Source organism: Mus pahari, chromosome 4 (assembly GCF_900095145.1).
Source record: "Mus pahari chromosome 4, PAHARI_EIJ_v1.1, whole genome shotgun sequence".
Taxonomy (NCBI): Eukaryota; Metazoa; Chordata; class Mammalia; order Rodentia; family Muridae; genus Mus; species Mus pahari.
In genome coordinates, this window is record NC_034593.1 from 22,831,956 (window position 1) to 22,844,773 (window position 12,818).

Consider the following 12,818-nt stretch of genomic DNA (forward strand, 5'->3'; position numbering starts at 1 on the left):
GAGAGAGAGAGAGAGAGAGAGAGAGAGAGAGAGAGAGAGAGAGAGAGAGAGAAGAGAGTCTGACAGTGTTGCCCAGTCTGATCTTGAACTCACAGTGATCCTCCTGTAGATATCATTTTCCCATGACAATTGGATGTGCCTCTGGAAGCAAAGAACTGAGACAGAATAGAAGTTACGAGTTCCTATGATGAGGGAAATACAGAGTCAAGGGTGAACCAGATGAAATGCACAGGGAAGCTCTTGCCAGGCAAAATGGATGGTCAGAAGACCACCCAAGGAGGTCCACGAATTTAGGGAAATTTGGGGGTAAATCAAGAAGCATCATTTTTTTCCTGCCTCTAGGGTTCGATGGTATCTGTGGGAACTGATTGCTGCTTCTGTGTCATAAAGCTGCCCTGGTTGCTTGGGGGTCAGTGTTGACAATGTTGTCAGGGATCATTAGCATAAGTATGTAAATGAGATACAATACTAATTGATATTTGCTAATGGAAAATTTACCAAGGAGCTGGAGAGATGGCTCATTGGGTAAGAGCACTGACTGCTCCTCAAGAGGGGCCAATTTCCATTCCCAGCCCCCACACGGCGGTTCACAACTGTCTGTAACTCCAGGCACAAGGGCTCTGACGGACCCTTTCTGGCCTCTCTGGGCACTGTGTACTTATGATCCACAGACGTACATTCAGGCAAACACTGACCCATGACATAAAAATTAAAACTGCAAAGGAAAGGAAATAGAAAATGAACTACCTAAGGAAAACATTTGATTGGGGCTGGTGGACAGTTCAGAGGTTTAGTCCATTATCATCAAAGTGGGAAACATGGTGGTGCACAGGCAGACATGTTGCTAGAGTAGTGACTAAGAGTTCTGTATCTGGTTCTTCCCCTAACAAGGCCACACCTACTTCAATAAGGCCACACCCACTCCAACAAGGCCACACCTCCTAATAGTTCCACCCCACTTAGCTCATACTTCCTATGAGCCTATGCAGACCATTTCCATTCAAACCACCGCACTGCCACTTACACTTGGGGTGGGTCTTCAAACTCCAGTTCGTCCTATCAAGCTGCTCCCTCACAGGAGTGTCCGGAGGCTTGCCTCCCAGATAATTCCAGCTCTTGTCAAGGGAATAAGCAAGAGCCACTATTATGGAAAACACAGGCAGTTCCATTTCAGGACCAAGGAAGAATTTAATGAGCAGCGAGGAGGGCCCGGGAGGATGATGGGTGGTGCCTTCCTGTCTAATTCCATCAACAGTTGTGTTTTACAGTGGAAAGCTAACTGTTTCTTTACCATTTGTGTGCTATAGTCCAAAAGTCAGAAGACTTGGCTAATAGATCCCATTCTCTGACTGGTCCAGCCAGGAGGGCAGAAGCAAGAGGGCGTGTTACTTTGAGAAACTTAGTAGAGGTAGAAGGCAGGACACATCCTAGCAAGGCAGGACAGCCTTGAAGACTTCCACTACTAAGCAAGCTTCCCTCTACAGATCTTTTCACTGAGCTAGAGGGTACACTGGCAACCAGGGTCACCTTTGCCTATAGGTGCACCTCCCTGTCATGGCTTCCTCAGCTAGGCGTGGCAGTGCAGTGCACAGAGGTGACACTGACACTCTGGAGCTGACAATTGGCCACTCTCTGACAGCAAGGACAGAACCTTCATGGTCATCTGACCTTGCCCTGTACTGCTGACATTTAATTCAATATTTAAATTTTTTATTTTGTGATTTCCTTTTTGTGGGCAATTTGCCTGAATTTTATATATATGAACCATATGCTTGCAATGCCTATGGAGGCCAGAAGAGGGCATCTGATCCACTGGAACAGGAGTTATAGGTGGTAGTGAGCTGCTAAGTGGGTGCTGGGAACTGATCCCAGGTTCTTCAAAAGAGCAACCACTGAGCCATCTCTCCAGGCTCTGACATTTGATTTTTTTGATGAAGGGACATAACAGGTTTCCCACTGATCTTTGTGGATGTGATATTCTTAAAAACCAAAGATCAAAGAAAACATTAAAAGCTTGAGAAAAAAACCCCACCATGTTTTATTTTCTCACAATATATATTTTAGAAGGTAAAATACCCCAATACTTCATTTAAAGTCAGTTAAACTAATATATATATATATATATATATATATATATATATATTCAAGTCTTACAGCATTACTAGAGATTTAAGTCAGTTTGAACTTTTGGTTATGATTTTTATGCTTTAGGGAACGTCAAGTCTATCCCATAATAGTAACTTCTGGGTGATCAGAGAGAGCTCTGGGATGAGGATGGTTCTGTCATGAATTATGGGAAGCTATTCATTAACATTCTCTTCAATGGTCTGATTATAATTCACATACATAGTTATGACTTGGGGTTTTATTGGCTTTGAAATCTGTTATGCCTATTTCTCTTGCAAAGCACAAATATCACAAGAAAAACATGACTACAGCATGATTACTCAGAAAGGAAGCAGAAATCACGACATAACTGTCTTCACAGGATGCAGTGCTAGAGGTTTTGTTGTTGCTCCTGTTAAAATTATATTTGTGTTAGTTTATTAATTTTTCTCATATGATGTGTTTGATATACTTCAATCATATTATGAGGGGGTCTCAGTGGCCATGGATGGTTTGCTTGTTGGTTGAACTCTGGAGTCAGAGGGTTGAATTCCTCACTCCCTGTTCATGGGACCCTCTGAAGGCATCCTCTCTTCTCTAAGCTGGTATGGCTGCTAGTGGGACCCATCTCCCAAGATGGTTATGGAACAGATAACATTGTGCAATGCCTGACATGTAGGACATACGTAGCAAATGTTAACTAGCACTAATGTTTACCTTAACATCAGTGACTACAGCTGGCAATATTACTGTTATTTTAGCTAGTATGTATGTATTATGTGAGAAGGAAAATCCCTGTTCTTGTTCTCAATCCTGTTGCAAGATGGAAAGAAAACCCTGTTCCCCTGCTTCCTTCAGTGAATGATGAGGTTATTAAATAGCTGCTGCAAAGAGTATTGACTCTAGTATTCAAAAACAGAAGAAAAAAAAGGAAAGGAAAACAACCCTGTTTACCTCCCCATACACATGCAACAGAATTACAGCCTAGCTGCTCTCATCTGTGTGCTGGCATCATCTCTTCTTTGGAGAGAGAGGGAGGGAGGGAGGGAGAGAGAGAGAGAGAGAGAGAGAGAGAGAGAGAGAGAGAGAGAGAGAGAGAGAGAGATCCACAGTTTAGACTTATAAAGAGATAAGATAATGAACTATGTTATCTCAAATGTCATCACTGAAGGGCAGGCGTATTCCAGTGCTGGATAACTCAGGCTGTAACCATAGCAGCTGCTCTCATCCAAGATAAATTGCTTTAATTAAAACAACACATTGCCTAATAAGTGAAAATTTGACAGCATAGGAATAAACATGAGCTCACCGTTTGGTTTTGAAAGCTAATACCAACGATAGAATTGTGGGGTAATAATTCATGACAGAATGTGAAGAACCTAATAAAGACAGTGATGCTCAAACCATCCCTTCGATTTCCTACAGTTGCTGGAAAAACCTTCATCATCTAATGCGTAAATCAGTAGACCCTTTAGGTCCCTTAATTTCTTACTGTCTTATATTATGAATCAAGGAAATTCAGGAAGCTGTCCTGACATGTTTCCATTACTGTAGTGACTGTGGGTTCAGATGATCCTCAAGGTGTTGTATTTAAACTAGAGGACATGTCCTATTGTCAGAGCAGACAGAAAAGATTAAATATCTAGTCATTCAATCCATAAAGTAAAACCAATGCTTGTGAACCTCAGCAACTAAGTCTGTAATACATTAGAACCAGTCACATCTGCTTTTCAAAGTCAGTCCTTCATAGAAGAGTTCATTCATTGGTTAGGAGCTTGTGGTGAGTTAAATAAGAATGGCCTCCATGGGCTCAGATGTCTGAATGCTTAGTCATGAGGGAGTGGCACCACTTCAGAGGGACAGGGAGAGGTGGTCTTGGAGCAAGTGTGTCACTGGACTTTGGCCAAAGAAGTTTCAAAAGCCCAAGCCAGACCCAGTGTCTCTCTTCTCCTGCTGCCTGTGAATCTGAATGTAGAACTCTCAGCTACGTCTCCAGCACCATGTCTCCTTGCCTGCCACCATGTTCCCTGCCATGATGACAATGAACTAAGCCTCTGAAGCTGTAATGCCTTTATAAGAGTTGCCATGCCAGGCGTGGTGGTGCACGCCTTTAATCCCATCACTCGGGAGGCAGAGGCAGGCGGATTTGTGAGTTTGAGGCCAGCCTGGTCTACAAAGTGAGTTCCAGGACAGCCAGGGGTATACAGAGAAACCCTGTGGGGGGGGGGGCAGGGCGAGGCGGAGGGGAGTTGCCATGGTCGTCATCTCTTCACAGCAATAGAACACTGACCAAGACAGAACATGTTGGATTAGGAGAAGAGGAAACAAATATTTTATCTGTGGCCCTAAGGCAGCACCTCCCCAGTGAAAGCTGAACAAACATTCATTAGGTAATGTAGGCTGAAAAGCGGTCCAACATCCACACTCTTATTTAAATGCAAAATGACTTGGAGTAATTCCTGGAGACAGGAAGATGGTTAAATTACTGAAATTATTATTATTATTATTATTTATTTATTTATTTTTTGGTTTTTCGAGACAGGGTTTCTCTGTGTAGCCCTGGCTGTCCTGGAACTCACCCTGTAGACCAGTCTGGCCTCGAACTCAGAAATCCGCCTGCCTCTACCTCCCGAGTGACGGGATTGAAGGTGTACACCACCATTATCTTGGAGCTAACCGGCTTCTGTCTCCAGAGTGCTGGGATTAAAGGCATATGCCACCATTATCTTGGAGCTAACTGGCTTCATGGTATCTCTTATATAGAGTTAAGTTTTTATGGTTAAAGAACCTTGGGAATGAGATTTGTTGAGGAGGAAGCTACTGAAATGGCCTTGTGCTGTGGACACTGAATTGTAGGAAAATGTTATTTCCTGTTCATGCCTTTATAGTCAACCTTTACAAAGGCTTGCCTTGGCGGGGTGCATCGGAATATTCCCACTTGCAAGGAAATTTGCACATCTCCAAATTTTAGAAAGATAATTTGGAAATGAGAGAGAGAGGGGGGAGAGAAGGAGGGAGGGAGGGAGGGAGGGAGGGAGGGAGGGAGGGAGAGAGAGAGAGAGAGAGAGAGAGAGAGAGAGAGAGAGAGAGAGAGAGAATTGAAAGGAAGAGATAAGCGATACAGGTAACAAGAACCCAGTCATTTGACAATGGTAAGGTGTAAAAACAGATTTAAATGTCCTTACAGTCAACGGAGAGAAAGAAAGCTGAGAGGCAGGTTAGCCAGTTCACAGGGAACGCTGATGTATAGTCATAGACACAGGGCAAGCCAGAACTTCCCTCCTCCACCCTGCCTCTGCATTTCCAAACAAGGTCTCCACCAGACACAGCACTGTCTAGGTTTCGGAGACTTGTTATTACAAGAGCTGACTAAGTTGGCCCCTCGTGGCTCACCCAGCCTCTCCACAGAACCTGCAGGAGAGAACCCAGCCAGGAATCGTCCTCTCAATGTATCCTTTTCTCAGAAAGGTCAAGCCCTTGGAGGAGCCTGGGATGAACTAGGGATTATGTGTAGCTGTTCCCCCAAGCCACACAGCAGGTGCTCTTGAACTTATCTTCACATTTGCTGTGTGTAAGTGCACATGTGTATGTATGTGTGTATGTGCACGTGTGTATGTGTGTGTGTGTCTATGTGTGCACGACTGCATTTGCCACTGGCACGTGTGGAGGTCCGAGAACGGCTTCCGGGACTTGATTCTGTCTTTCCGCCATGGATCAAGAGGCTGAACTCAGCCTGCCAGGCTTCATATTTTCAGCTATTGCTTCTCACACACACAGTGAGTGCTAATTAAGTGTTGGTGAGCTACAGTAGGAAATGGGCATACGCAGAAGAGTTAGCCACGTGAGACTCCCAGCTTAGGCCTGACTGGATAAGAGATGATTTCTTTTTATTTTTTTCATAAATTATTCTTTTATTTATTTATTTATTATATGTAAGTACACTGTAGCTGTCTTCAGACACTCTGGAAGAGGGCGCCAGATCTTGTTACGGATGGTTATGAGCCACCATGTGGTTGCTGGGATTTGAACTCCGGACCTTCAGAAGAGCAGTCGGGTGCTCTTACCCACTGAGCCATCTCACCAGCCCCAGAGATGATTTCTGATTTGGGCGATACGGATCTTTTCATCCAGCTCTAACGACAGCGCTCACTGCTTAACCCTCCATATTTTAAATGAAAACTAGAATCTACCTGAAGCCTTCTCCCTGGGCTCTGATGTGCAGTGACTCATGTTATTAGGTGTCGGGATGAGATAGAGCCAGCTCTCTTAGAAAGAGGGAGGGAGATGACAATCCTAACCCCTCTGGTAGCTTTAGGAGCAGGTGTGTGAATCCGTTTCCTTTCCAGACACGTACTCCACCACTCAGGCAAGGTCATGGCCAAAGCCTCACATCTCTAAGTGGTAGTGCACCTTGCTAGGGACTCAGCCCCAGACAATGCCTAGAAAGGTTGTGTCGTCCTAGACACTTTGTCCTTTTCGTTATTGCATTTGCATGGGGGCACAGAGGCCTTCTGGGTGCCAGGGCTTGTCCTTGCAGCGAGGGTTCTAGGATCTAACTCAGGTGGTGAGGCATAAGAAATGATGTTTAAAGCTATGTATTAGAATGTGGGGAATTCCCTCGATTTTCTTTAAGAAAGTGTTGCTTACTTTTCATTTATTATATATTTCACACACATTATTCTTTTCTTTCCTTTCTCCTACCCTCCTTTTTCTCCTTCCTTTCCTTCCTCCATTTTGCCTTCTCCCTCTCATCCTCTCTCTCTCTCTCTCTCTCCCTCTCTCTCTCTCTCTGTTTTTCTTTCTTTGTGTTTTAAACAGGATTTTCCTAATGTAGTCTTGGCTAGCCTGGAACTCACTATGTAGACCAGGCCGACCTTGAACTCAAAGAAATGTGCCTGCCTCAGTCTCTAAGGAGCTGTGATGGGCTACCATGCCGTGCCAGGCTATTTTGTATTCTGAGTTTGAGCTTATTTATTAAACAAAGAAGGATATCTTCTCTGCTAAAGCATTCCCAGTCTCTCTAGCCTCTCCTCGTTTAGTCACATGCATAAGATACAATGAGAGAAATGCTGGCATGTTGTTCCGTGAAGTGTTGTATTATTTTATTCTCTACAGTGGTCTTGCTCCGTGTTAGCCTACACAATGGGAACTGTTTGGATGCAATGCAGGAAGATCGACAGACTGATTCTTTATAATGCCCACACCTCACCTAGAGTTGCTTTGTTTGCAAATGTTTCATCTACACCTGATTCCAAATCCTGAGGAAGGGATTTCCACATCCCAGTGTATCTGAGTGACACCTTGTCTTCCTTCCCCAGCCCCTCTGTTTTCACTCTGTCAGAAGTTAGCATGTCACTGAAAAGCGAGACCAGGGTGAACACGTCTACACTGCAGAAAATCGCCACAGATATGAGCAACCTGATAGAAAATCTCGACACCCGGGAGCTTCATTTTGAGGGAGAGGAGGTGGAATATGACACCTCTCCAGGAGACCCCAAGACTCAGGAAGGTAAGGACAGACCATGGAGGGGTCAAGACTTCCTCAGGGATGGCAGAGCACAGATAAATAATCAGAGAGCAACCTCTGTCCTCAGAGACGCAGTGTTTGCGAAGTGAAGGCTTCCCAAGACTTACTTATGATTTATTTTTATTGTTCTGATAGATCATGGGTCTGTCTCCTTAAGAGAATGGTCACTCTGAGTGAAGACCAGATCCCATGTCCCTCTGCAGCTCTGGGACAGAGTTAGGCCATGTTCTCTGATGGCTTCACAGCCCCTAATTTATGGTCCTGCCCAGTACCTGGCTCCTCTATTTTCTTGTTGTGTAGGCTATCCCAGACTGAATCACAACGTTTAAAACTTCCCCCAGTTCCTGGAAAGGACACAAACATTCTTTATTTTCCTCTGTCTGGGGAATTTCTCTGGACTTCCTGCCACCCCATCAGGTGTCCTCCACTCTTGCTTTATGGGATACCTCTCGGTACAGTGCCTTTTCAGACTTTAAAAGGAAGCCTCTCTTCCCCCTTTAAGGCCCCATCTGATATAATTCGGTGTCCCTTAACACTGACCTACCTCAAGGTTCAGTCATGGCTCCCTTGGTCCGGAAACCCTCTCTCCTAAGAAATCTCATTCCTGGGGCCCAGCAGTTTTATGGCAACTCCTTTCCCAAAACAGTCACGTGAGTCTCCTGGGTGAAACCCCTTGTCATCAGATGGCAGCATCTTCATTCACTGGGCCCCACCAGCCCCATCTTAACAGCTATATGACTCTTGACGCTGTGCGATGCTGCTCCTCTCTCTCACTGGAATAACCTTTCACCTTTGTCTTTTTCAGGGTGCATCCCATTCTCTTCTATTTACAACACTCAAGGATTTAAGGAGCCCAACATCCAGACCTACCTCTCTGGCTGTCCCGTAAAAGCACAAGTACTGGAAGTGGAGCGCTTCACATCGACCTCAAGGGTCAGGGTGGTTTGGGTTCATCTCGTTTCTTTTTTTATCCACTAAGTGTCAACAAACCACGCTGACCCGCTGACCCGCTGACCTATTGACCTGGCTCCTTTCTCTCCGCTGTGATGCTGTGGTTGGACATGGGTTACCACTTCCAAGTTCTCTTCACATCTCAGGAATTTGCTCCCTTCTCATACACTCTTTTCATCCCCGCCCCCCAGACCTGCCCCTTGTGAGAACCTTGCTCCTTACTGCTGTGACACGAGGTCTCTGTAGCCAAGCCTGGCCTTCAGCTCTTGACCCTCCTTCCTCCGCCTCCCCAGGGTTGAGAAAATAGGTGTGAGCAGCTATGCTGCCACCATGTCGCTTTTTTCGTTTTATGTTAGATAGCATTCAAGGGCTAGTGAGGTGATTCCGTAGGTAAAGGCGCTTGCTGCCAGGACTGAGAAACTTCGTTTGATCTCTGAAGTCAGGTTGGGGAGTGCAGAACTGACTCCTGACAATTTCCTCTGGTCTCCACCTGAGTGCTGTGACACCCACACGCCCATAGACACACAGACACAAAATAAGTAAATGCATGGAAAGAAGGATCATTCAAGGCAATCTATTAATTTTTTGTTTGTTTGTTTGTTTGTTTGCTTGTTTTTTGTTTGTTTTTGTTTTGTTTTGTTTTTTTGTTTTTGTTTTTTTGGTTCCTCTGTGTAGCACTGGCTGACCTGGAATTCACTCTGTAGACTAGGCTGGCCTTGAACTCAGAAATCTGCCTGCCTCTGCCTCCCAAGTGCTGGGATTAAAGGCATGCACCACCACTGCCCGGCAATCTATTAATTTAATAACTGGCAAGGTGTTCTTTTTCTCCCATAGACCTTTCACTTGGGCTTTTGTCTTACATCTGTCTGTTAGGTCTCAAACCCAGGACAAATGACTGAGCTGCCTATTTTATACATCAAGGCGGACTTGGCTGCCAGGTTCTCCCAGCATCCCTCAGTCCCTACCTGTCATAGGGTATGATTGGCATACTTCCTGCCCCTCCCGTCCCATCCTAGCATCTCCATCCCAAGGCTGTGCTTCCTTTCTCCAGAGCCCTTCCCTCTATAATCCAGCCTTTTGGTTTCCCTCTCCTTTACTCTCCTGGCTCTGCTCTCTCCCCTCCCCTTCTCCTCATGTGGCCCATGAAGGTCAGCTTCACTCTGTGCTCTCCCAAACGCCCCTGCCTTTGACTCTGCGCTCCCCCATGTCTACAACAAACCTTCCCTTCACCATACCGTGGGGAGGTCACGCCCTTCCCTTTTATTTCTTTCGTTTGTTTGTTATTTCATTCAACATCCATTCTAACTGAAGGCCGGGTCTAAGTCAAGAGAAGCTGTACTTTTCCTAAGGCGTCTTCAGCAAGAAAATATGAATGCTACTTATCTCTTAAAAGGAAACAAATGTCCCAACATTGTGATCTAGAAGTATGTGCGATCTATATTCAGATGCACTGCTGAGAGAAAGTTCTGCTGGCAAATTTTAATCCCTGAATTGTTCTCGAGACCCCACTCTCCAGTCCCCTGCAGCCTCTCTTCCGTCCTCTGGGTGTTACCTTCAGTCCCTGAAGCTCCACCCCAGCCTCAGAGATTTCACCCTATCTGGTTTTTCTGAATACTAAAACAAAATAAAATAATAATAAAAAAGAATTAGCATAAACTATCTCTGCAGAGCAAAGCTGGTCCCCCAGAAACACATAGGGTCAGAAAATAGTGTGGGTAGTAGCTTGCTTGTTGCTGCTTGGATTTCATACAAGTCAGGTCAAGTCGTTGGAGAATAGTGACCTTTTTCCTTCAGGTTAAGAACTAGTCAGGATGGAGAAGGCTACCATTGGCCTCTGCTGCCACACACACCCAGAATTGAATAGTAGCCTTTGGTCAGCAGTCAGTTGACTCCCCGCCTCCCATCCCCCACCCCCCCAGTATCTTGGAGGTTGCTGTGGTTTGGGGCAGCTGTGGTTTCGATTTTGCTCTGCTGGCTTCAGTTTACACCACGCTGGTGTCCACACTGGCGTCTGCCTGTGCTCTGGACTCTTTTCTTTCCTTCCCCCTCTGTCTCTGTCTCCCCTGCCCTTCCCCTTTTCAGAGATGGTCTCATGTAGCCCCAATTAGCCCTTACAGTTTGGACTTATAGTATTGCTACGTAGCTGAGGCTGACCTTGAACTCCACCTCAGGAGTGCTGAGATTATAGGCCCATGTCTCCACATGGGGTTTATTCACTGCAGAGCTTTCGGTTGCTTGAGCTCCACTGTAGGCTTTCCCTACAGTGTTAGACTTACACTTCTGTGATGAGCCACATCTCTAAGATACCCTTTCCTTCTTATTTTGCCCAGCATCTTTTAGAGAGCAAAGTACACTGCATAGGGCTTAAATGCACAGACTCTGGAGCTGAACTGCAGGGTTAAGTTTGCGTCTTTGCTTTGAATTCTTGAGCAGGTAACTGAACCTCTTGGTTTCTGTGCCCTCATCCAAACACTAGGTCTAAGAGTGGTTAACACTAATACTGACAAGATCATGATCCTGTTATACACTCTGTACTCAACAGGGCGGCAACCTTCCCTGTGTCCTTGAACCCTGGCAGATGCCTCATGCAGGGGCTTGTGTAGACAAGGCTAGACCTTCCATTTTCTTTTCTTTCTTTCTTTTTTTTTTTTTTAAAGAAGGGATGATATGCTCTGTGCCATTTGTTTAGGTAAAGAGGGCTAAGAAGGTGGTCCCATAGGCCTTTGCTCCTGCCTCCTCTCCATCTGCAATGTATCTTTGCTGTCCATGTGTGACCAGGGCTCTCAGTGTTTGTCAGGCCTTACTAACTGCTTCCTTCATTTCCAGTGTGCAAATGTGCATGGGCATGTGTGTGCAGAGAGGAAAAGGATTTACAGGCGTTTGTCTGTATGACACTAAGTTTATTTCATGTAATTTATCATATAAACTTTTAAGGCACTACTTCTATATTTGGTTGCTTTAAAAAAAAAAAAAAAAGTGTTACCTATAGTGGTTTACAAGTGCCAGCTCCCTAGCAGAGATGCTTCTTACAGCGAATGACTACCAGGATAGAGAAAGCTAACTTTCTTTAAGTGGGTACCTCCTGGTATATCCACCATGCTCCTGTGGGTGCCCTGTCACCTGAGAATATGGGCAGCACAAATTGGACTGGGTAGGTTATTTTTTTTTTTAAATGAGGAGGGGAGAAGAGGGGAGGTGGGAGGTGGGGAGTGGGTCTAGGAGGAATGGGGGGGGAGGGGCAAGGTGTGAGTACGGATCACAGCAGTGTATGGAGTTCTAAGCAGATTAATAAAGATAGCGTATTTTTAAAATGCCAAACACCAACACAAAATAAATAGACTGATACTACTTTAATATTACTTAGCAATTAGCTGTTGTTTGCTATGGGGGAAATGTCAGACCTTTCCCCATGTGAGATAAAATCTTTTCTTTTTAAACATCTGTCACCGTAGGTGCCAAGTATCAATCTGTACACGATTGAGTTGACGCACGGGGAATTCACGTGGCAAGTTAAGAGGAAATTCAAGCACTTCCAAGAGTTTCACAGAGAATTACTCAAGTACAAAGCCTTTATCCGGATCCCCATCCCCACCAAAAGGTAACACCGCAGGGCTGGCATGGCAAAGTTACCTCCGTTATGTGGACGGGAAACACATTTTATTCGTCTCACAGGCTACCAATTCCATTTTTGGTAGCTATTTTCAATTGCATAGCTCTTTTAAAAGTAAGCCACCTCAGCTGCTGTGTACGGCATGCCTGTGATCCCCAGCGCTTGAGAGAAGGTGACAGGAGGATCAGGAGTTCAAGGCTAGTCTTGACTATATTGAGTTGGAGGCTAGCCTGGGCTACATGAAAATGTTTTAAACATTTACAGGATATACTACTAATACCAAATATAATACTTAAATAATACTGAATAATATAAAAATTAATATAATACTAAAATATCAAAACTAAACAATGGCATGAAAGATAATATAAGATACTTTAAGAATAGTCTAATCGCTTTTTGTATTGTGTGTGTGTGTTTTAGACATACATTTAGAAGACAAAATGTCAAAGAAGAACCCCGAGAGATGCCCAGTCTGCCCCGTTCATCAGAAAACACAATCCAGGAAGAACAGTTCTTTGGCAGGAGGGTGAGTCTTCGTTCTGCGGCTTTGTGAAAGTTTAACTGCACTTGTTCCTGTGTGTGTGTGTGTGTGTGTGTGTGTGTGTGTGTGTGTGTGTGTGT

General features: G+C 44.8%; 1 protein-coding gene across 4 annotated transcripts in view; it reads left to right on the plus strand.

The window, feature by feature from the left end:
* Pld1 (phospholipase D1) overlaps positions 1 to 12,818 on the plus strand; it is a 185,426-nt gene that overhangs the window by 71,718 nt on the left and 100,890 nt on the right. For all 4 annotated transcript variants that reach the window (XM_029537928.1, XM_029537927.1, XM_029537929.1 and 1 more), the window contains 4 exons: positions 7,425 to 7,615; positions 8,439 to 8,566; positions 12,037 to 12,182; positions 12,618 to 12,723. In XM_029537928.1, the coding sequence (XP_029393788.1) occupies positions 7,456 to 7,615; positions 8,439 to 8,566; positions 12,037 to 12,182; positions 12,618 to 12,723 (540 nt within the window). In that variant the 5' untranslated portion in view covers positions 7,425 to 7,455. The remainder of the gene's footprint in view (positions 1 to 7,424; positions 7,616 to 8,438; positions 8,567 to 12,036; positions 12,183 to 12,617; positions 12,724 to 12,818) is intronic.